This window comes from Salvia splendens, chromosome 6 (genome assembly GCF_004379255.2).
Source record: "Salvia splendens isolate huo1 chromosome 6, SspV2, whole genome shotgun sequence".
Classification (NCBI taxonomy): Eukaryota; Viridiplantae; Streptophyta; class Magnoliopsida; order Lamiales; family Lamiaceae; genus Salvia; species Salvia splendens.
Genome location: NC_056037.1, coordinates 16,497,713 through 16,522,356, shown reverse-complemented (window position 1 = coordinate 16,522,356; position 24,644 = coordinate 16,497,713). Strand labels below are relative to the sequence as shown.

The 24,644-nt window shown below is 41.2% G+C and overlaps 1 protein-coding gene across 1 annotated transcript; it reads right to left on the bottom strand.

Moving 5' to 3' along the window:
* Positions 1 to 18,473: 18,473 nt before the first annotated feature.
* LOC121809859 lies at positions 18,474 to 20,539 on the bottom strand. Its single transcript, XM_042210686.1, has 2 exons — positions 19,764 to 20,539; positions 18,474 to 19,070 (listed from the first exon to the last, which is right to left on the bottom strand). Exons 1-2 carry the CDS (start codon positions 20,297 to 20,299, stop codon positions 18,701 to 18,703), a joined length of 906 nt encoding a protein of 301 aa, XP_042066620.1. The 5' UTR covers positions 20,300 to 20,539; the 3' UTR covers positions 18,474 to 18,700.
* Positions 20,540 to 24,644: the final 4,105 nt, after the last annotated feature.

Genomic DNA, 24,644 nt, shown 5'->3' with positions numbered 1-24,644 from the left:
CGGAGCCACGATTTGGGGAGAACGTGTTACAGAGACGTTTTAGGATGCATCGTCCGCTCTTTCTGCGTATCGTGGACGCTTTAGAGCGTCGATACGGGTATTTCAGGGTGCGGGAGGATGCGGCTGGTAAACCCGGCCACACGCCGATTCAGAAGTGCACTGCGAGACGACTGCCCGCGAGACGACTGCCCGCGATTGCCTTAAGTATTTTTGTCAGGGCGTTAGGGAGATATTCAGGGATAGGTATCTTCGGAAGCCTACCCCCCAAGATTGTCAGGCCCTGCTGGATATGCACGGGACTCAGCACGGGTTTCCGGGGATGCTAGGCAGCATAGATTGTATGCATTGGGAGTGGAAGAACTGCCCCGCTGCCTGGAAAGGGGTGTACACTACGGGTTTCAAGGGAAAGAATCACACGATGATCCTTGAAGCGGTAGCTGACTACCGGCTATGGATTTGGCATACCTATTTTTGAGTAGTCGGGCCGAACAATGACATCAACGTCCTCTAGTTATCGCCCCTCTTCAACGACTAGTGCATGGGCGTCGGTACGACCTTCAATTTCGTCGCCAACGGCAACCAGCACAACATGGGCTATTATTTGGCTGATGAGATATACCCTATGTGGATCGTCTTTGTGAAGACGATCAGATGCCCACCAGAAGAAAGAAGGTATATTTTGCGGGTCATCAGGAGGCAGCGCTCAAGGATGTGGAGCGGGCATTTGGTGTGCTCCAGAGTCTATTGGCGGCAGTGAAGGGTCCATCACGGCTGTGGTATGCTGAGAGCATCGTCGATATCATGTACGCATGTATTATCATGCATAACATGATTGTCGAAGATGAAGGTCCAGCACTGACGGATTGAGCCAATGCTGATGCTGATGCTGCGGGTCCAAGCCACGGCGTTGCCACCGGCAATGTACGTATGGGTATACCCCATGACGAGGTCGAGCGAGTCCGTGCATTTGCCGACATGCGCCAAAAACAAGCTCATATTTGACTCCAGAGCGATAAAATTGAAAACGTATGGCAGCGAATGGGTCGTCGTGGATGAAATTTTTATTTGTTGAAATGTACTTTTTTTAGTTTTTTTTGAAATGTACCTTTCTTTTTTTTATTTAATGAAAATTTTATTCCGTAATTGTTCCGTAAATTTTAATTCCGTAAATTATTTAATTTGGTGAATTTGTGAATTTTTATTAATGTGGGAAGTCCGTCGGGATGTCCTTGGGGATGTCCGTCACTGTGCAGTGGGAAGTCCTTATGACGTGGCAGGAGGTGTTTTTGGGATGTCCGCGGGGATGTCCGCCGGGACATCCGCACCACTGTGGATGCCCTTAGCAATGGGGCGCCCTCTGCACCGCCACATCATCATTTTATCCTCCTACCCTTCCACCTGCAGTGGGGTGCCCTATAAGCCTCCCTAAAGGCCGCCCTAAGCATTTTCTTCATTTGAATATTTAAATAACTACAAAAATTGGAAAAAACCTTCATTTCATTTAAAATTAATACATTACAATACGAATTAAAAAAATACGCATTCTCAATGACGGTGGTTACGGTACCAAACTTCTTCAATCATGTCGTTCATGAGCTGAGCATGGTCTTGTTGGTTGCTGCATTTCGGCTAAGCAATCCGCCATTGCGTCAATAACGACATCGAATAAGGCTCGAGTCAAGGTTCGACTAACGCCCTCTAATGTACTCTAGTCGTTGTCGTTGTTCATTTTTGTTTGTGAGAGATGATCGAAATATTCATATAGAAAGTGAGAGATGGGAGTAATGTTCGTATGAAAAATAGAACGAGAAACGAGGTTTAAATAGATAAAAATTTGAAAAAATAAAAAACGCGTTGCATCGTCCGCGCCATCGTCTGCGTCGCCCACAGTGGGCGGACGATGGCACGGACAATGCCCTATCATCCGCGTATCATTTGCGGACGATGCATCGGGCATTGTCCGCACACCCACAGTGGCGGACGATGGCGCGCCCGAGACATCGGGTGACCTATCGTCCGCCCCATTGTGGATGCCTAATAGTAGTAAGCCAATAGCAACCAGTAAGAAGATCAATGACAACTTGATTAGAAATAAACCAATAATTTTTTTTTATGCTTTCTAATAAAGCTTTCAAGTCGACTTTCAAGGTGAAACAACTTCTATGAATCAAATGTGAAAAATGAATCTCTAGACTCGAAATTGTCATGCATTAAAGTAAGTGGGTTGACTACATCAAAACGTTGATTTGACTCTTTAGCGTGCATGTCAATTACAAAATAAAATAAATTGAACTCGATAATAGTGGAGATTCTTCTACGCCTTCCTCTTCCTAGAACTACATACTCATCTTCCATGTCAAGCATAACTATCTCATACTATTTGTTATACAAAACTAAGAAACTCCGGTCTTCAAAATCTCCCAACCTTTTTTCCTCATTACTTGCAAACGTGTTTTCATTACTTTGACGGGATTATTTTTCCTGTTAACATATTTAATTTTTATGTAAACACTAATTTTAGATTTTTAATATTTAATTTGTTGTGAATATTAAAATAGACATTTGTAAAATGACATTTTATGTAATAGTGGCTACTGGCTAGCATTACTATATTTTTATTTTCATGGTTAGAATCACTTTTGCTTTAGCAAAGTGGTTATTTAAAATTTTGTCTTCGTGAAAAAAGTAGCAAAGCTACTTTTAGGCTTTCTCTTATTCTTTTCCCACAATAAGTGCACTATTAATCAATTCTTAATCATGGCATTTTACACTCTAATTAGGTCTAGAACATAAGTTTGAAATTTTACTAATAGTACCCACTTTTTTAATAATACACGGTACACCGACTAGATATAAATGGAGTTGACATTTGGGTAATTATAATAATTGAATCTTTTCAAATTACATGTTTGAAAGTACCTCTTCAAAAGGAACCAAATGCAAAATTGGGAAACCTCTTTAAGACGTATGTATGTTATATGTGTATATATGAATTTGCATGTAATGAAGTGGGACTAGTTGAAAAATTAGCGCAGATAAGTTGGTAAGACATTTTTCGTGCATCTGATAGATCGGGGTTCAAGTCACTATGGAGTAAATGGAAAACCATTGTTGATCCTCTTTAATAAAAAAAAGTGGGACTAGTTGAATAGTACGAGCAATACATGTGCATATTATGAATTTAATCCCCATCATACATGGGCTCGTCTTCTCATCGGAAGAACTAGAAAATATCACCCTTCAACTTCATAATAGTGTCAAACGGGTACTATTTATCTAAAAAGAGCTCAACTATATCGTCCCACTTGGTCACCTTTTGTGCAAACAAACATTCATACCAATCTTTAGCAGCATCAATTAATGAGAAGGGAAAGAGTCTTACCCTCACGACATCGTCGTCTACTCCATTATGCTTGACTGTATTTGCGATCTCAAGGAATTTGTTTAGGTGGCGGTTAGCATCTTCAGTGACCCTTCCAGTGAAAACATTTTGTTCAATTCTATTGATTAGGGGCATTCTCAACTCGAAATTGTTGGCATCCAATCTAGGACCTATAGGCATATTCACCCAATTAAACATATTCCTAACAGGAGTACCTATGTTGGCTAGTTGGTTGTTTAATTGCTTTTGTTTTATTTATGTTTTTTAGTTTAATTTTCTTTTGTAGATTTGTTTTATCTCATTTTTTTGGTTGCAAGCTTGGTGTTTGTGAATCGTGAACTCTTGTTTATGCTTTATACTCGGTCAAGGAGAACACTGTTATTCAACTAACTCCCATGTCATAGAAGAGTACCAAGGGGTTTAATAGTAAAGAGATATCAGGCTTATAAAAACCCAGTCTGAGAGAATCCAATTTTCAGTTCAAGCTCGTAGGATATTGAGTTGTCAGAAGCCATATCTATGGCTAGAAACGAAGAAGGAATTCCAAACGAAGCCTCACCTGTGGAGAGGTTTGGTGATATTCTTAGATCATGAGTTGATCACCCGAAAGATTTCGCCTACGCAATGGATAATGTCAACAAACCACCACACTATTAGTTTGGTGAATGAAGAAAATTTATTTCATGGCCGTGACGATGAAGATCTGATTTGGCATCTAAATGCCTTCTATGAATTAACAATCAATCATAGACCCCCAAATGTGAAGCATGATCAGATCAAGAGAGCTTTATTCCCCTTTCCATTAAGAGATAAAGCAAGGGAATGGTATGACTCATTGTCGGGTAACATCATAGCAACATTTGAAGATTTGAAGTCAACGTTTCTCATGGAATACAACTCACCCAAGAAGATTGAGAAGTTGAGGGAAGCCATTACATCTTTCCGGCAGAAGTATGTGAAAACATTATCATTGACCTATTGAATAAAGTAGGTGGAAAATAAAGTAAAAAAGAAAATTTTAGGCTAACTCACTTATAGGGATATTCCATAAAGGAATATGAATCGCTGAGGGAGTACTCTATATCAGTAATTTTGATGTCAAGTTAGACATGTCTGTCACATGGTTGTGAATTAGCTTGAGACCAATCAAACTTCTTTGTAATTAGCACTCATTGGGCTTCCTACAATTGATTTATCAGCCAATTCCATACATGAACACTCTTTAGTTTTTTGTATTAATTTCCTTCCACTTTGTCTTAAGCATGAAGGGCAAAAATTTCAGACATCGTCATTCTTATACAGTTTAGCTCAACTTGTTAGATCTCTCCCAAAATTCAGTTTTAGAGATATCATTTGTAATGGTCGAGGGATCATCTTCTGTTAGTACGATATGGTCCAAGGTCATTATACCTGGTGTAAACTGAATTTGTTCGGACCTTTCCACATTATTTTTGTCAATTAAGCTTTATGACAGAGTTCACATATGCATGCAAATTTATTGAGGCAACAACATCTGTACACACTAACCTTTAGCGCTTAGGTATTTAATACAGATTCATAGTCAGTAAAATAATATGCACTCCAAGTAACATTTGAGTACTAATATTTAAACACAAGTACTTTCAACAATGCTAAATTCACACTTTAACAATGAATCAAATTATAAAGTTATCAAATACTTTCTCCGTCTCAATAAATATAAAATATTTAATTTTTGGCACGAGGTTATAAGTAGTGTAGTTTTGTAAGTTAATGAAGAGAGAGTAAAGTAAGAGAGAGAAAAAATAGAGATAGTGTTATTTTCATTTTAGGAAATACTTTATTTCATTTTTAATGAGACACCCCAAAATAGAAAATGGTTCATTTTTAATGAGATAGAATCATAGAAGGAGTAATTAGTTTGCCTTTGGGTATAGGGATGCATTCAGATTAATGTTTAAAAAACTGTTAAAAAGGAAAATTAATTTAATTCATTAGTTAGGTGTGATCTGATGGTTGATATGGAAGCCACTTGGAATTTAAAAATTAATAAAATAATCGAAAAAGATAAAAATGATAAAGCACAATTGTACATGACTTCGCTACATGATGTAGTTATATTTGTACATCATGTTCTATTAGTACATGATGTTAATGTATGGAAATGGTATTTTAATATACGAGTCTCAAACATTAGTGTACGTACGTGGCTGAATAATGTATACATTATCATGGGTATATCGTACATTACTTTCCGACTCATGAATTTGTGAATTTGTAGATGCTATATAGTATAGCTTCCATCCACAAATTCATGAGTTGGAAAGTAATGTACGATATACTCATAATAATGTACATTATCGTACATTATCATGGGTATATCGTACATCACTTATCTAGTAATGTAGCATCATATTAATTCCCTTAGGGCCGAAAGTTAACATCATTCACCAAAGGTTTAGTAGTCTATGGGGCTGGGGTGTAGTACCATCATATTAACATAATGTTCACTAACCGGAGGAAGTTAGATCCAATCCCCTAGGGTTAACTTATCCATAGGGCTAGGATATAGTATCCACAAAATTACCCTAGTGAACGTTGTGTTACTAAGTACTATACCCTAGCCTTATGGATTGCTAAACCCTTGGGGAATGGATATAACTTTCTTCACTTATTCAATAAATTATAATCTACATTACGTACAAGGGAAATATACAGTAAAACACATTAATGTGTACATTAAGTTAATGTACTAATCCATATAAATGATGTAACGGTAATATACTCAAATTGTCCTTTAATGTACGAAAATGGTATAATAATGTACGGCGAAATCAAAGCCATTAGATTAATAGATCCAAGAGATTATATTAGTCCTATGTTTTATACTAGGGGATGATAAGGAGGATAATGCACCCCTTTGGATATATATTGATATGTTCTCTAGACAATGCACGGTAGAAATGATTAATCCCCTTTGTTTTATTAACCATATCCGATGTTTCACTTTTTGGGTGACTCCAAGAATATAGTCAAAAAAATAATTGACCAGTCAAATATTTATGTCAATTATCACCCAAGAATATAGTCGATAACATAATTGACCAGTCAAATATATTTGTTATTTGTAGCATCTCTAAAATTATGATCAATTAATATATTTATTTTATTTTCAATTATTAAATACAATATAACAAGATCAATTTGATGACTAACATGTAATGTAGTACAATTCAAATACTGAAATTTTTAATAGATAAAATAATTTAACTATATTGTTTCAATAATTCATAAAACAATTAAGCCAAAACAATAAAATAAGAGGAAGAAATTAATCAACACGAGTTTTAGAAATCGAAAATCCAATGCCATTTCGATTTTGAAACACATAAGAGCATCCACAACAGTGGACGGACGGCGTCCGTCCGTCCGTGCCGCTAGCAAGGACGAGCTCCGCTGCGCTCTTGCCGCTGGCACGGACGTGCTCTTAGCTAAGAGCATCCACAACCGTGCTCTTACCAGCGACACGGTTGTGGGCCCGGGCGGTACTATTCATGCCTGCTCTCTGGCAAGAGCACAACACCCACAACTGTGCTCTTCCGCAAGGACGAGCACAATTAATATAAAATTCAATTACACAAAAACATTTTCATAATACTAAAATTCATTAAAAAAACCATAATAAAAATAACAAATTACAAATAAAATAAAAAGACATAATTAAAATCCTAAAAATTAAAAATTACATAATTAAAATACTAAAAATTAAAAATTACATAATTAAACTCCTAAAAATTAAAAATTACATAATTATTGGCTAATATAACCCGAGGAAGACTACGCATCCGGCGGCACCAACCCCAATTGTTTTTGGAGACCCAATATCATGGACTCGTGCGTTTGAAGTTGCGTGGGGGTCATAGTTGACCTATCGGCCATATTGAGTTGGGCCAAAAGGGCCCACAACGAGTTGTTCGGGGGTGGAGGTGGAACATAGGGTGCGGGTTCGGGAGCAGGGGCAGATGGAGTCGCGGCGCGACGTCGTTCGGCCGCCGCCTTCTTCCTACCTTGCGGTCGGCGTCGGGAACCGCTTGGTTGGGCATCGGGGCTACCCAAGTTAGCTTCGGCGAGTTGGCTAGCCACTTCTTCGCAAGCGTCGGATAGGGATGCCGACCGTGAGCGTTTGGAGGAGCCGCTAGAGGAGGATGTTATGCCTCCCTTATACTTCGGGTGCGTCCGCGTCTCCTGCCAAACGTTAAGATATTTGAACGACTTACCGTTCATGGATTGGTAGGTGCTCAGCGAGGCGGTGATGATGTCGACCTCGCTTCGGCCGCTCCCGGCATTCCGGGACTCCTGGATGAAATAGCCGTTGAACTTGCCAATTTCTTCGTTGGCTCGGCCGATGCAGTTGCGCACCATACTCTCGTTGCGCTCGATCGTTCCCGGCGGCCGGTGTGCATTGTACCGGCTAGAGACGCGCCACCAAAAGTGATCGCCGGATTGGTTCGTTCCAACCACCGCATCTTCGGAGATTTCCAAGTACGCCTTGAACAATCTTTCCATCTCCGCCGGTGAGTACGGTGTGCGGACACCGGCGCGAGATGGAGGATTCGGCATTTGGGAAGGGGCGCGAGGCCTAGGCTCCGGTGTCCACCCGTAGCGCCCATCGGAGGCACCTTGATCGTCGATTGGGTATGGCCGGTAGCCACTCGGAACGCCCGAATCTTGGGTGAGAGGAGGGGCCGAATATTCCGTTTCCGGACTATGAAACGGTTGCGAACCGAACCATTCGGGGTTCCAACCGTGAGAGCCGCTTGGGTTGTCGTCGTTACCGGACATAGTGGTGTTGTAGGGTGTGAGAGGAAGATGAAAATGGATATGAGAGATTGATGATGAGAATTGTGTAGTGAAAGTGTGAATTTTTTGGAGTGAAATTGGGGGTATTTATAGATGAAAGTGTGTATTTTTGGGGTAAAAAAAAAAAAAAAAATTAAAAAGTGGGGAAAAACGGTTATAAACGGATATAATTTTTTGGGGAAGTGAAAATTTTTTTTTTTTATTTTTTATCGATTTTTTTAATAAAAATCCGATTTTTTTAAAATAAAAATAAAAAAATGTTTGAAACCAACGGCTATGCCGTTGGCGAATCAGAGACCGCCACGTGTGCGTCCGCTGGCACGGACGTGCTCGATACATCGAGCAGCGCCGTGCCAGCGGCGCGGTTGCAGCGGTGGCGGTCCTTCGCCTTGCCGCTGGCACGGACGGCGGTGGCGCCAACCGCCACCGCTGCGGATGCTCTAAAAGCACGTCCGTGCCAACGGCAAGAGCACGAGGCGTCGACGTGGCATGCTCTGATTGGCCCGTTGATTTATCATTTTTTATTATTTTTTTTAAAAAATTGAAAAAATCTGAAAAATTCAAAATTAATAAAAAAAATATTTTTCCACCTCCTAATAAAATATATCCATTTTTTCCACCCTTTTAATTTATTTTTTTTCATTATTTTTACCCCAAAATTCATACTTTCATCTATAAATAGTCTCATTTCAAACACAAAAAAATGACACTATACCAAACAACTCTCTCAATCTCAAATTTTAGGATTTTAATTATGTAATTTTTAATTTTTAGGAGTCTAATTATGTAATTTTTAATTTTTAGTATTTTAATTATGTAATTTTTAATTTTTAGGATTTTAATTATGTCGTTTTTATTTTATTTGTCATTTGTAATATTATTTAGGTTTTTTAATGAATTTTAATATTATGGAAATATTTTTGTTTAATTGAATTTTAAATTGAATTGTGCTCGTCCTTGCAGAAGAGCACAGCTGTGGGTGTTGTGCTTGTGCCAGAGAGCAAGCAGAAAAAGTGGGTCCGGACCCACAACTGTGCTCGCTGGCAAGAGCACGGTTGTGGATGCTCTATGTCACAACAGTGAATTAAACAAATCTAATTAATTTTAATTCCAATTGTGAGTCATATCTTTATATTTTAATTATTTCCATAATAAAATCGAGTTCTATATTTGATTTAATTTAATTTAATTTAATTTAATTTAATTTAATTTAATTTAATTTAATTTAATTTAATTTAACCCTATCTAATAAACAAAGATGAGATAGCAATACTAATCTTCACCGCCTTCAAGATAAGAAATCTTAGCCATCAACCAACACTTTCTTATTTAAAAATCTATTGCTATTTACAATCTAAATTACAAACTCTTTTCAATTTCAACCAAAATCTATTTCAAAAATATGTCCAACTCAATTTCTAATTTGCTCCAAAAATATAAACAATTCTATATGCCTTCGTTTCAACGTAATGAATGAAAATATAAATAGTAACATGATTTAAGGCACTCCAGAATTCTGGTATTGGTATTTATGCTGCAAAAGATTTGGTAAATATTTAATTAATTCAGAAAGTCACTAATGGCATAAAATGAATTGTCTTTCGTCAATGTCAATGTGTACCACTATATCACCATAGATAAAACACGACTGTGACTAAATAATGACTCATGGAGATATTTTATACAATAAATTATTTATTATTTCATAATATAAGTCAAAACCAAGGAAAATATTGCATATGGGTCCAAAAGTTTTATTAATTGTTTCCATTGAAATAGTTGCTGCAGATTTTATTATATTCAAAAGGATAGTACCTAATTTTGAATCATTTACGCATACCATAGTGTGTTAACACTGTTAATTTTTACTAAAATATAGTAATATCAAACCCTATTGATTGTTGCCTTTTCACAGAGTGATACAAACAAAAGACATAAATGTTGTCTTACTATAAAATTTACTAGTATTAGTTTTTTTTGGTGTTACTATAAAATTTACTACTACTACTATTTATTTATATATTCATATCCGTATAAACTTAAGATAGATTTTAAGATGATGTATAAAATAAATATGATCAAAACCTATAAGGTTATAAGTTATTGTTGCTTTTAAAAATTATGATTAATATGAGTAATAGTAAAAAATGTCTATAGTATTTAGTATTTACCAGAAGAAAATGTCGATAATGGTGCAACATGGCATGATGGCTAATGGATTTAATTATAAATCAAACTATATATTGGGCGTTATTTCGTTTTCAAAGTCGTACGATGTTGACCCACCAACAATCCCCATAACATGTTACTCAATTATTATTTCTTAACCCCATTTAATTTCTCTTCTCAACCTCACAAATTTCTAACTTACATTAATTACGAGTGAAATGCATATAAGCAACAACACAAATGTCCTCATGATCCCACCAATAATATATTCTAACTTATTCAAATTATTAACTTTTAAATTATCCCACATTTTCATGACTAAATAAACAAACAGAAAAATTAAAAGACATGTCACCGTAAACTTGAACCTTTGGGTAAAAATCTTTGGTCTTAGATATAACTACTCTACCAGTAAGACAACACACAAATACACTACCGTATATTTTTTTATATTATCATAAGTTGTCTAAATGTGGTTTGTATCTGTATTTTTCTCTTGAACATGATACATACAATCTTTGATAAGCACTAAACATACTTAAGTATGTAAACACAAGCATGAGTTCAATAAGCACGAATCAAATTTGGAATAGTTGGTGCAGAAGAAGAGGCCAACATTGCATAAGTTCCTATGAAATCGTCCGTCGACAATCTGATTGCAAAACCGTCCTCCGGTTAGAACCCTCACGAATTCTGTAGATTACATTTTAAATAGTTTGAACTAGGCCTGCCCAAGGTTTACCGAACCGGTGATTAAAACCGAATCTGTAACCGGCGATTACGGTTTCGAACCAAAACCGTGAGAATTTACCAGAACCGAAACCGGCGATTTATGAACTGTGGTTCGGTTCAGGTTCAAATCTTTTCTAACCGAAACCGTGTCGGAACCGCCGGTTCCGGACGGTTCCAAACCAAAACCGCGAAAAACCATGAAACCAAGATGGAACCGCAAAAACCGGCGGTTCGAAACCGTGAAAAATGTAAAAAATCACAGGAAAACCTCCGGTTCGGAACCAAAACCGGCGGTTTTGGAACCGAAACTGTAACTGCGAAACACCCTCGCGGTTCGGTTTTGGTTCGGCAATTTCCAAAACCGGAACCGGCGGTTCCGAAACCGTGGGCACCTCTAGTTTGAACGCTTAGAACTTGACTATTCAGATATAACTATTTTTTTGTTATTTAGGAGAATAGAACACAATATTTGTCGGCCCTCATCAACCAACCATTGCGGGCAATAGGCCGAAGAACGACCATCATTTCTTTCTCCCTTTTGGCCGATTGATTGGCCTTGGCTGATGGGTGATGGGCGATGATAGGCCCCCCATTGTGGAAGAAGGGCCAATCATCAGCCCTTATGCGTATCTTTTTGCATTTTTTATTTTTTTTTTCCATAATTTCTACACTATAAATACTCCATAATTTTTTTTTTAAGTTTGGTTCTCATTGTATTCTTTTTTCCAATATTTGCAATACAACGAAGATTTGTGTATTATATTATTTTAGTATTTTAATTCAATTTATTTGATAATATATTAAATATAGAAGTGAAAAAAAAACAAAAGTGATGATGTGAAAATAAAATGGGAAGTGGGATAGACCATGATATAGGCCCTTCCATTGTTGGAAGGTATGCTTTAGAATAAAATGCTGATATGAAAAAAAAAGAAAAAAAAAGAATGGTCCTTCCATTGTTAATGCTCTTAGGCCATCCACAACGCTGTTGCTATACCGTTCCTTAACCGTTCCTTAAACTACTATTTGCGAGTCCCACTGTACTTTTTTACTCCATTCCTTAATTAAGGAACGGAACCTGCAACCCTCCGTTCCTTATCCGTTTCTTAGCCGTTCCTTAAATTACTATTCATTCAATTTTATTTTTTATTTTTATTTCCAACCCAATTCAATTAAAACAAATACACTTCATTAATAAAAAAACACACAACATAAAAAAATTACAACTTAAAATTCTAAAAAATAAAAAACACACAATTAAAATCCTAAAAAATTAAACATTGCATAATTTAAAATACAAATTTAAAGAAAATAAAAAAAACTACACTGCCGGCGAATCATCCCCCGAAGGTGGTCGAGGTGGAGGGGGAGTCGGAAGGCCAAGTTGTGCATATGCACAATTCCGTTCCACCAGGCCGCGTATTGGGAGGGCGAGAAGCGGGAAGTGTCCGCCATTGTGGCGGTCATGTACACCGCCATAAGGGTGTTCAAGCCTCCCCCCGAGCCCGCCTGGCTTGATTCGCCTCGGCCCTTCCTCTCTCTAGCCGCCTTCGCCACCTTCGTCCCTTACGACCGACGGCTGGATCCCCCGTCATCGCCGGCCGCGCCCGCAAACTCCTGCGGTGCACCCTCTTGTCCGCAGCTGCCCTCACCGGTGTCACCAGACGAGTATTGGCCACTCGCCATGTGCTTCGTGCGCTTTGAGGTTGAGCCCGAGCTGGAGCGGACACCGCCGACCCACCTTTCCCCGTCCTTGACGACCTGCCAAATATCAACATATTTGAATTGTTTACCGGTGTCCTGGTTGTAGACGCGCAAAGCCGCCCTCAGAATGTCGGCTCCCGAAGCTCCACTTTGGTAGTGCGCCGCTTCGGTCGAGTAGATGCCGCAGAATTTTTTGACCTGTTTGTCGACTCGGCCAAAGTGAGAGCGGAGCATCTTATATGTGCGCTTCCGGGACCCTTTCGGCTTAATCTGGTGGTAGATCTCGGTGACCTTTTCCCAGAAGCACTTGTTGGGTTGTTGATTCCCGACGAAGGGATCGTACGAGACGGTGATCCAGGCGTTGTACACCGCCATCGTTTCGTTGTTGCTGTACGGATGCCGGCCTAGATCCTCCTCTTCTTCCTCCTCCTCGCCCGCCTCCGACTCCGCCCGCCTCGACCTCCTCCCCCGCCTCGGCCTACTCCCAGAGTGGATTCAGCGGGGAAATCCTCCCGAATCTGGGATAATCCCTGCGAATACCGCGGGGCGGAGGGACGAGCGTATGCATCCACGTCAAAAGTGGGTGGTTGGTACCCTCCCGACGTCGCCGAACCCGCCGTGCCCGGCGTCGACGAACTGGAACCACCCAGTGTGTTGTACATGGTCTCCCAATCGTTAAACATGTTGAGATCCCACCCGCCGGAGCCGCCACCGCCGAAGTTGCCGTCGCCGAACATTTTTTGATGAGATGTTAGATGAAAATTGGAAAGGAAATGAAGTTGATTTAGGAAGAGTAGATGTGTAGTTGTGTGTGAAATGAGGATGAATTAGGAGTATTTATAGAGTAAAAAAATAAAAAATAATAAAAAAAGAAAAAAACGGATATAAATAAACGGTAATATTACCGTTTAAAAAATTTTACTTTTTATTTTTTTTTAAAAATCAAATTTTGTAAAAAAATTTATTGCGTCAGCACGTGACGACGCCCACTCGCGGGCCGGCGAGTGGGCATCACGCACGACGCAGCACGTCACCGAAGCGCGTGGCATGACAGAACGCGTTGTGGATGCTCTTAAAGCCAAAATTCAAACCCACTAAACCTTGAAAGAATTTATATATTTATTTTATTCTTTCTCAAAGGCACTTCCATTGCTAATGCTTTTATAGCCAAAATTCAAACCCACCAAACCATGCAACAACAAATGACATTGTAAGATTTAATTATTTATTTTATTCTTTCTCTAGCTAGACTATTCTACACAATTTCATTTTGAATGGAAAATTTCTCCATCTAATCCAAACATTGTACATAACTTTATAGCTTAGGGAAGAAAATAGATTACGTTAACTACAAGAGTTTTCTATTAATATTTCATTGCCTACACACAAATCCATGCCTTAGGCTATTAATATATGTGTACTTAGCTTCTTTCGTTTCTTTTATCTCCACTAATATTAATAATGTCAACTAACTAAACAGCTAAACTTATACATTTAAATTTTTCTAACTATTTACGATTTAGCTTTCAATAATTTTTCTATTGAAATATTAAATTTCATCCAAGTTTACTTTTGGAGTGTTATATATGTCCGCGTTTTAATTGTGATCCAAAAAATAGTATTATGAGCAATTCATATATTGATGATACTATGTCAAGTCCATACTTTTGAGGGCATCAGCAGTGGGGCGCCCTAAGACCATCCACAATGCCGCCCAGCCGATCGCCCAGCCGAGCGTCGGCGCTGGGCCGTTCGCTGGGCGGTCTATTGCAGTCGCCCAGCGGGCGAATGGAGAGAGAAACCGCGCAGCGCTGGGTGGTGCGCTGGGCGGTCCGCTCGGCGCTATTGCAGCGCCCGGATCGCCCAGCGCACCGCCTAGCGCGAAATTTAAATTTTTTTTTCCCGAAACACTATATATACGTGATTTGCTCGTCATTTTCATTCGCACCACTTGTTTTAACGAGTACTCTCTCTATCTTAATTTCTGTACAAGATCAACAAGGGAAATGGATCTCAACAACGAGCCTAGTTCCGGGAGTAGTGGGTCACAAACTCCGTCGATCCCCGTGGGAAGTGGATGGGGTCAGATGCCCGGGTACTACAACATGTACCCGTGGCAGCAGATGTTTTTCGGGATGCCAACGGGGGGGAGTCCGCCGGGGGGGTTTCCGGCGATACTGGGGTGGGCACCAACGGGATGGGCACCCAGGATGCAGATGATGCCCGGGGGGGTACCGCCGACACAGGGGACTCCGGGGGTCGTACCGGCTACACAATGAACTTCTGGGGGGTCCCCGGCGACGGCGGGGGATGTCTATCGCCCCAGTTTTGATTTTTCGACTGGTTCATCGCACACATCGACCCAAACGCCCTTGGGGTTTGATAGTTTCTCCTTAGATGACTTGGTGTTTGATACTCCCGGAGCTCCGGAAGGCGTGGGCAGAGCGGGGACGTGGCGCCCCAAAGAAGAAGGGCAAGAAGAAGGTCGGCGAGTCGTCGCAGCCGGGTGAGGAGGAGGTACGGAGGAGGTGGACGGACGAGGAGAACGTCGCGCTCTGCAAGGCGTGGGTGAGTGTTTGCAACGATCCTCTCATTTCGAACGAGTAGAGGATCGTCAACATGTGGGGCAAGATAGCAGCAGCCTACAAGAGATTTTGCCCGGAGGGGAGGCCACGCAACGGGGAGGATTGCCGGAAGGCCTGGAACCGAATCAGGGGTGCGGTCTCCCGATTTTCGGGTTTGTACACCAACGCACTCCGCATGATGAGCAGTGGCCAAACGGAGGAGGACTGCAGGAGAATAGCTGAGAAAGCCTTCCCACTGAAGGGGGTATACAAGGACTTCACCTACTGGAACTGCTATCTTGTGCTGAACGAGTCCGAGAAGTTCCGAGTAGGTGTCGACTCTGGCTGGCCGAAGAAGCAACGACTGAACTACACCGGCGATTTCAGCGGCAGCAGCGGTGGTTCCCACGACCTCCCCGAGAGGACGCAGGAGTTCCCCACGCCGCGTTCGGTCGGTGGCCGACCTCGCCCGATGGGGCGCAAACGCGCTCAGCGGGAGGCGAGGGGGAACGTCGGGGCTTCCCAGGAGGTCCAGTCGGCATCCCCCCTTGGCCAATCCACCGAGGATCTCAAATTCTTCGCTCGCGCCCAAACGCGCGCTCAGTTGATCAAGACGATGGCCGAATGGCGGGTGGCGACGGATCCCGTGGAGAAGAGCGTGCTTCAAACCTTGCTCATGAGCCTGCAGGACGAGTTGGAGGCGGCACGGAGGGAGACCGGCGGCGGCGGCGGCGGTGGTGGCGGCGGCGATGGTGGCGACAGCGACGGAGGCGGCGACGACGGAGACGAGGAGTGAATTGGCAATCCTTTTTATTATTGTATTTTTTTAAAATTAATGTATTTTTTTAAATTATTGTACTTTTTTAAATTTTAGTATTATTATTAAACTTTTCCCGTATATGTCTCGTAAATTAAATTTCGTATATTGTGTGATTGTTAATTATTTCATTTTGTATATATTTGTTAATAGTGATGTGGATATTATGGGGCTAGGCTATGGCTGGGCTATTTGCTTGTTTTGATGATGTGGCAGGAGGATTTTTAGTGCTGATGATGTGGCAGTGGCTGGGCTATTGTTGGGCTATTCCTATTGTGGATGGTCTAAGGCGCGCCCTATGGCTCGCCACGTCATTAATTTATCCTCCTTCCCCTCCACTTGCAGTGGGGCGCCCTATGGCGCGCCACATCATCATTTTATTGTTTGTTTAATGAATTTAAATGTTTTCAAATAACAAGTAACGAGTAAATAAAAAACGTCTAAATAACAAATGGCGACGCATTAATAAAAAAAAGTTACACCATTCAACTTACAAAAAAAAACAACTAAGTCGGTGCAATTCCCAACTTCCGACGCAGCTCATCGATTAACGCCTGGAGATATTCGGCTTCGTCGGGGTCGGTACACTTCTTGAGGGCCTTGTGCGTCTGCAATAACGTCCTCGCCATCGACGCTGTTGCCAACGACTCAAACGCGGTGGCCGTTTGGGTCGGGAGTATTTCCGGGAACGGAGATGGGTTTGCAGCGGTCGAGGATGAGGTCTCGGCCGCCTTCCCCTTGGCCTTCGCAGCCTTGACGCCGGCGGATGCCGGGAGGACACCGGTGTGCCGGAACTCCCTTCATCCACGTACGTCCGGTAGAGGTCAACCGGGTGATTGCCGCTGCCGCTGCTCGTGTAATCACCAGCTTCGGTGGTCTTCGTCCTCTTCGGCGCACCAGTGTGCAGAATTCCACCTTGGAACTTCTGCTTGTCCCTCAAGAGCGCGCAGATGGCCTCGTGCTTGAAGTCGCCGTACATCGACCGGTACGACAACAGCGCTTTAGCGCGCACGTCGCTCAAGCTCTCGCCGCTCCCCTGTGCCCGCGTGAACTTCTCGAACTCCGCCGCGTACAAGTTAACTTGCTTCTTCACTTGATCCCAGTGCTTGCGGAGTTGCTCACGTTTGCGCTTGTACGCGGTCGGCGGCTTGGCCTCATTGTAGAGGCCGGCGATGCGCTCCCAGTACGCGCCCTGCCTCTGGTTGTTCGCGAAAATCGGGTCTTCCGATATATCTACCCAACACCGGGCCAAAATGAGGGTTTCGTCGTCGGTGTAGTTCGTACGGCCGAGGGCGTACTCATCGCAATTTCCGGGAGGCGACAACTTCTGCGCCCGCTGCCGGTTCCGCTTCTTTTTGGCTGGGGCGGAAGCGGTCGCGGCGAGTTCGGGATCGGCCGCTGCGGCGTCACGGAGGGAGGGAGCGCTTGGTCAGTTTGGAGACGGCTCCATGTCAGACAACCCGTACGATTCCGTACTGAAATCGGGGTCGTACTAGGTGTCGGCGTCGAACGAACGATATTCGCCGGGTTCTGTACCCGGCCAACGCGCCTCTCCGCTAAACATAGGACTATTGGGACTTAAATCCATTTCGTAGTAATTATGTAAATGTAATAAGTTTCGAAAGTGAAATCGTGAAATGAAATTACAAATGAACTCTATTTATAAAAAAACGAAACCGCGTGTCATCGTCCGCGTCAATCGTCTGCGTAGCCCACAGTGGGCCGGACGATGGCGCGGACGATGGCCTATCGTTCGCGGCCTTTGTCCGCGTAGGCCGCAATGGGGCGGACGATGACGCGGACGATGGGCATCGTCCGCGCTATACTCCGCGCCCTTAGTATAGGGCACGACGATCGTCCGCGGCCTATGTCACGCACCCGCAATGGATCGGACGATGCCTGCCATCGTGCGTGCCATCGTCCGCCCCATTGCGGATGGCCTGAGTTGTTTGTAAAGCAGTTGATGTATTGTATAGACAAATTTCGATTTAATCTATATATATATATATATAAAATCTAAAAAATTAGATTAATAAATCCTCTTAGATTTTAAAACAAGTAAAATATTATCGATGCATCCAAGTTCCTAAGAACACAAACATTTCTAATAGACTAATATAGCAATAGATATGAGAAAGTAACCAACAGACTTGTCGATCAATTCAAAATTAATAAAGAACCGTGTTATTGGTTGATTGATGGGCATCATTAACTCAATTAAAGTGTTACCCACAACATTAAAACCAACGGTAAAGCACATCAAGCGTATAAAAGTAACAATTTATTTTATTTTATAAAAGGAACAACATTTTACAATTCGCAAGGGGAAATTTTTGTGTGGTCTGGTTCGACTTGGTTTCACCAGACATTTTCCAAATTGTAAAGTTGAGAAGAAGACTATATTTCTGTTACCTATAATTGTGGACTAATTAGTATATGATGGTGGAGTAATAATTAATGTAATTGAAAAGAGAAATGATTTGATTTCAACTTTCAAGAGAGGTTGTTGAATCTCCATTCAAGCCTAACTTCAGCGGACCCCACAAAATGCTGAGGTGGCTTGCGGAAGGAAACGATGTGACTGGTGACCATAAACGCCGTGACGCCCTCCGACAGCCTTATCTCGTCCATCTTCAGCTCACTCAGCCTCTGCACGTACTCCTCTGCGTGCACTAGATCCCACACCACTCCCACTCCACCTGGCTTCAACACCCTCACCAACTCCCCCAGTACCCTCATCCTCTCCGCCGCTGCGGCCGCCGTCTTCTGCCCGAACTCCTTCCCCACCTTGTGGACGAACGCCGCTGACACCACCACGTCGAAGTAACTGTCGCTGAACGGAAGTGTCCGCGGATCTCCCGGCCTACATCCACATTTTTATTCAATTAGACCATATCCAACTATTTACGTTAAACTTAAACAGTAAATATCTTGTCAATAAATAATTTTATTCCAACTATTTATATTAAAATCAAATTTAAACTAATACTATTCTCTATATTATTCATTTTTTACTCATAAAATTTAAAAAAGTTTTAAATTTTATTTTTTCACTCATAAAATTTAAAATGGAATTAGTTTTATATTACCATTGGAGCTAACATTTTAGTTTTAATGTAACATTCGAGATCGTCTTAGTACTTAATACTTTCTCTGTCCAATAAAAATAGACTAATTAGGATGACACAAGTTTTAATATATAATTAGTAAAGTAAGAGACAATGAGAAAAATATTTGAAATAACATAGTTGATGATGGAGCCTATAAATAATAAAATAAAAAAGAATAAGAAAAAATATTTTTATAAAAGGATAATGTTTGAAATAATATAGTTGATGGTGGAGCCTATAAATAATAAAATAAAAAAGAATAAGAATAAGAAAAAAGATTTTTATAAAAGGATATGTACTATTTTTATAAGAAACAAAAAAGAATATCCGGGCTATTTCTATGAGAGGGCTATTTCTATGAGAGAGACGACAAAAGAAAATTCGGCAGAAAGTAGAAATTTAAAGGATATAACAGATATTACCACTTTACCACTGAGCCAACTCACCGGCAAGTGACGTATTCCTGGACGCCCTCGAGGCCGGCGGTCCGGAGGGTGTGGTTGGGGATGAGAACGCCGGTTTGGGCCTCTGAGCGGGCCGGGCTGAGGCCGACGACGTGGCCGGAGGATCCGGATTTCTTGAGCTGGAGGGCGACGGCGTTGAGGAGGATGCCGCGGCCGCAGCCGAGGTCGAGGGCGTGGCGGACGGAGGACCAGTCCGGGACGGAGGAGACGATGCGCTGCGACATCTCCCAGTGGAGGCCGACGGCGGAGTAGAGGAAGTTGGCGGCGGCGAAGAGGAGGCACACGGCGGAGAGCGCCGTGACGGAGCCGGTGAATCCGGCGGCGAATCGGGCGGCGGCGGGGCCCGGGAAGAAGTGCTGGCGCTGGAGGAGCACGCAGATTGGCTCGAAGTAGAGGAGGAAGACGACGGAGAGCGCCGCGAAGCCGACCGCGTTGATGAGGAGGAAGAGCGGCGTCTGCCAGTCGTCGACGCCGTAGATCGCGTAGATCTGAGTCCAATCCCTGCCGGTTTTCCCCATCTCAGTTTCAATCAATTGGCCATCCCGTTGCTTGCCAAATTCAGCAGCACTCAATTTCAATTTCAGATTTCAGATCCAAACAAGGAGAGATTTATATTTTATTAGATTTTAGATTTTAGATTTTAGAGAGAGAACAAGTGAGAGTGTGCAGTGATGGAGAGGGAGGAATGATGAAAGCGGAAAATGGTGGGATTGGGGGATTCTTATAGTGAAAGGGAAAGGGATTGTTGAAACTCTATTCTCTGAATACGCGAACAAGATTTATTCAAAATTGGAAAGGGAGTTTCAAATTTCTGTTGGTAACAAACGTAATTACATAATCCCTCCGTTTCAAGACGGAACTTTTCGGCACATGGATGATGGATGTGTTAAATAAATAGTTAAAAAAGTAATATAGGAAAATGTAGAGAGAATAAAGTATAAAGTGAATAAAGTAGAGAGAATAAATTAAGAGAAAGTAAAGTAAGAAAGAGAAAAAAGTTATCATATATGGAAATGACTCAACTATGAAGAAACTTCCCGAAATGGAAAAATGACTCAACTATAATGAAACGGAGGGAGCATGTTCAAAACACTCTCTGTGTGGGTGGGGGTGCGTGTTTTTTAGGTTAATTACTCTAGTGAAATTGTTTTGTTGGACTGTCAACTCTGATTTGGGACGGCATATTCTATTCTGCTATATCTCATTTTCTTTTTATGCATGCCACACATTTTAAAACTAAACTCACTTTTAAGTATTCTATGAATACCAGTATCATAATTCGACATTTCATTATATAATTTCATTACCTTTTGTGTAAATATTTTTATTACATAAATAAATTATTTCTAAAACTAATAATAAATGATGGAAAATAGAAAATAATATTATTCAAATGTTATTAATATACTATAGGTAGTAGTAATATTTATCAAAAAGTTACACGTAACTATAAAGAAATAGAAAATTATGTACATGTACAATTTATGTAAATTTATCTGTGTCTAGCGTATTCCATAGTATTACAATGTACTCGTTGATGCAAGGAGGGGCGGATCTACACTCATATTTTCATATTCATGCATATATTATATATTATACCATTTATTTCATTCAATTTCTCACTAAATATTCCTCCTCAAATTCTTAAAATTTCCTCATACTTAAATTTGCCCCTCTCTCTACATATTTTTAGCTCCGCCTCTGGATGCAGAGTGCACACTTCATGGGTTGTGGCATAGAAAGAGTATTAGTAAAACCTAATCGGTCGAGAAAAAATAGCACTTTGTTACTTCAACTAAAAATGTAACCCCATATTCTTTCCCCTCTTAAAGATGGTAATCGAGAGAGGTAGAGAAATATTGGTTAGACATTTGAAAGGATAAAGTGTATAGAGAAATATTCCAATGTTTATTTTTTGTTGTACTCTCCAAATGTTCATTACCCTAGTATTTATAGGGTGAATGAGAAAGTTCTAGTACATCAATAAATGGGATTGGAACTCTACAACACTTAGGAACTCTACACTACTTAGGAACTCTCCATAATGAATGTGGGCGGCATATTAATGTGGTCTTCTTTTCCAACACTCCCCCTCAAGTTGAGTAACGGTATCCCCGATACTCAACTTGCCAAGGAATTCTTTGAATTTTGTAGGACTCAACGCCTTGGTGAGAATGTCTGCCAGTTGTTCCTCGGATCGGACAAATGGGAACTCGATAATCCCACTTTCAAGTTTTTCTTTGATAAAGTGACGATCGACTTCAACATGTTTGGTCCTATCATGTTGTACGGGATTTTCTGAAATGCTAATTGCAGCTTTATTGTCACAGAAAAGCTGACTTCTCCTTGTCGGTGGGAATCCAATTTCTGTTAATAATCTTCGAAGCCAGAGTATCTTCATAAGACCGCTTCTGATCCCTCGAAATTCAGCTTCCGCACTTGACAAGGCAACCACTTTCTGCTTCTTGCTCCTCCAAGTGACTAAATTACCCCAAACAAAGGTAAAATATCCTCCAGTTGATTTTCTATCAACTAGATTGCTTGCCCAATCTGCATCGGTGTACCCATCAATTTCCAAATCTTCTTTTTTTTTCTCTAGGAATATCCCATAACTGGAGGTTCCTTTCTTACAATTCTCATGATAGCATCCATGTGATCTTCTTGAGGCTGATGCATGAATTGACTAACCACTCCAACGGCATATGCGATGTCGGGCATCGTATGAGAGAGGTAGATAAGCTTTCCTACTAGTCGTTGGTATCTTTCACGATCTGTAGGTTTAGCTCCATCCACAATTTTCAACCCATGGTTGGGTATCATTGGAGTTTCAGCCGGCTTGCAGTCAAGCATGCCCGTCTCAGTGAGCATATCAAGTATATACTTCTTCTGCCTTAAAAAGATTCCGTGCTTGGATCTCAACACTTCAATCCCTAGGAAGTACTTCAAAGCTCCTAAGTCCTTCATTTCAAATTCTTTGAAAAGATTCTTCTTCAGATTCTGGATTTCTTCAGCATCATCTCCTGTTATGATCATGTCATCAACATAAATAACCAAGCATGTCATTTTTCCATTCCTTTCTTTCAGAAATAGTGTGTGATCTGAATGGCTCTGTTTGAAGCCATGTTTGAACATTGCCTGACAGAATCTTCCAAACCATACTCTTGGTGATTGCTTTAACCCATAGAGGGTCTTCCTCAATCTGCATACCTGCCATTTTCCAAATTCTTCGTCTAGGCCTGGTGGGACCTCCATATAGACTTTCTTGTTTTTCTCAAGTTCACCATGAAGAAAGGCATATGTAACATCCAACTGGTATAATGGCCACTCTTTGCACGCAGCTACAGACAGAAGGGTTCTTACTGTATTTAGTTTGGCCACTGGGGAGAAAGTTTCCTCATAGTCAACTCCATACACTTGAGTGTATCCCTTAGCAACCAATCTTGCCTTATATCTCTTGATTGAACCATCTGCACGTCGTTTTATGGTAAAGATCCAACGACATGCTACTGGTTTCTTTCCCGGAGGTAGAGTACACTTCTCCCATGTTTCATTTCTTCTCAGGGCATCAATCTCCTTCTTCATGGCTTCCCTCCAGTGCTTGTGTTTTATTGCCATCTCGAAGGATTACGGAATCTCTTCTTCTTCATAAAGAGCAGCTTCGAATGCTCTAGCCATTTCAGTAAGGTGTCCCTGGGTGAAGTTTACAACTGAGTACCTTGATTTCCGTCCTTTCCAGTCTGGAGAATATCGTCGAGGAGGAACACCCCTCGTACTCCTGTGGGGTAATCTGCCATGCCCAGTCTCTTGTTCTGTAGGTGGCTCTTCTGTATCACTTATATTTTCCCTGTCATTGTCAGCAGTTTCGGGTAGGATAAGAATATTGGAATCAAACGTTTTTACCTCAGGAGTCAAAGACTGGTCAGATAGCTCGACAGTGTCCTGATGCGACATGTTCTGTTCGTGAGGAATTGGCGTTATTTGACTCACACTTGGGATAAGATTTTGATCGGTTTCCCTCAGATTTTTCTCTCCCTGAATGGTTTCCCTCAGATTTTGGTCGGTTTCCCTCAGATTTCTCTCCCCTGAATGGTTTCTCCCCATAGAGGTAGCCAATTAAGTGCGTCACTATTCGAATTACCCGTCTCACTCTCCCCCTGACCACTAGATTGGCTATAGAAATATTCACTTTCAACAAAATCACAGTTCATAGTGACATATAGACGTCACCACGGTTCGTGAACCGCCGGTTCACGGTTCGGAACCGACGGTTCCGGTTCAAGATTTGTTGGAACCGGAACCGGCCCGTCGAAGACCGCACGGTTCCGGTTTATGAACCGTGAACCGCCGGTTCACTTGAACCGGCCTAACCGTCGGTTGTTACCCGGTTCCGGGCCGGTTCCGGGCCGGTTCGGCGGTTCGGCGGTTTATCCAATTTTTTTTTTTTTTTTTTTTGCATTTTGTAAATTGTAATTCAAGTTTAAAATGTAAAAAAACTTGCGTAAATAACATTAGAATGAAGCGATGTACAAATGTAATTTTATTGATACAAATTACAACTTCAAAATTACAAATTACAACTTTAAAATTACAAATTACAAGTTAAAATTTACAAATTACAACATAAAAATTAGAAATTACAACTTCAAAATTATAAATTACAAAAGACTTAAAGTCTTCATTACAATTTACAAAATTACATATTCGAAATAAAGGGGAGAAAAAAGAAATAAAGGAAAAGGACTTGAGCTCAACTTAAATTTAAACTTAAATTTAAAATTTAAGTTGAAATATAAGTTGAGATGCCTACGTATCCTCAATGCTCAATTGCATTTTGGAATCAAAGTCCACGTAGTTCTCTTACCT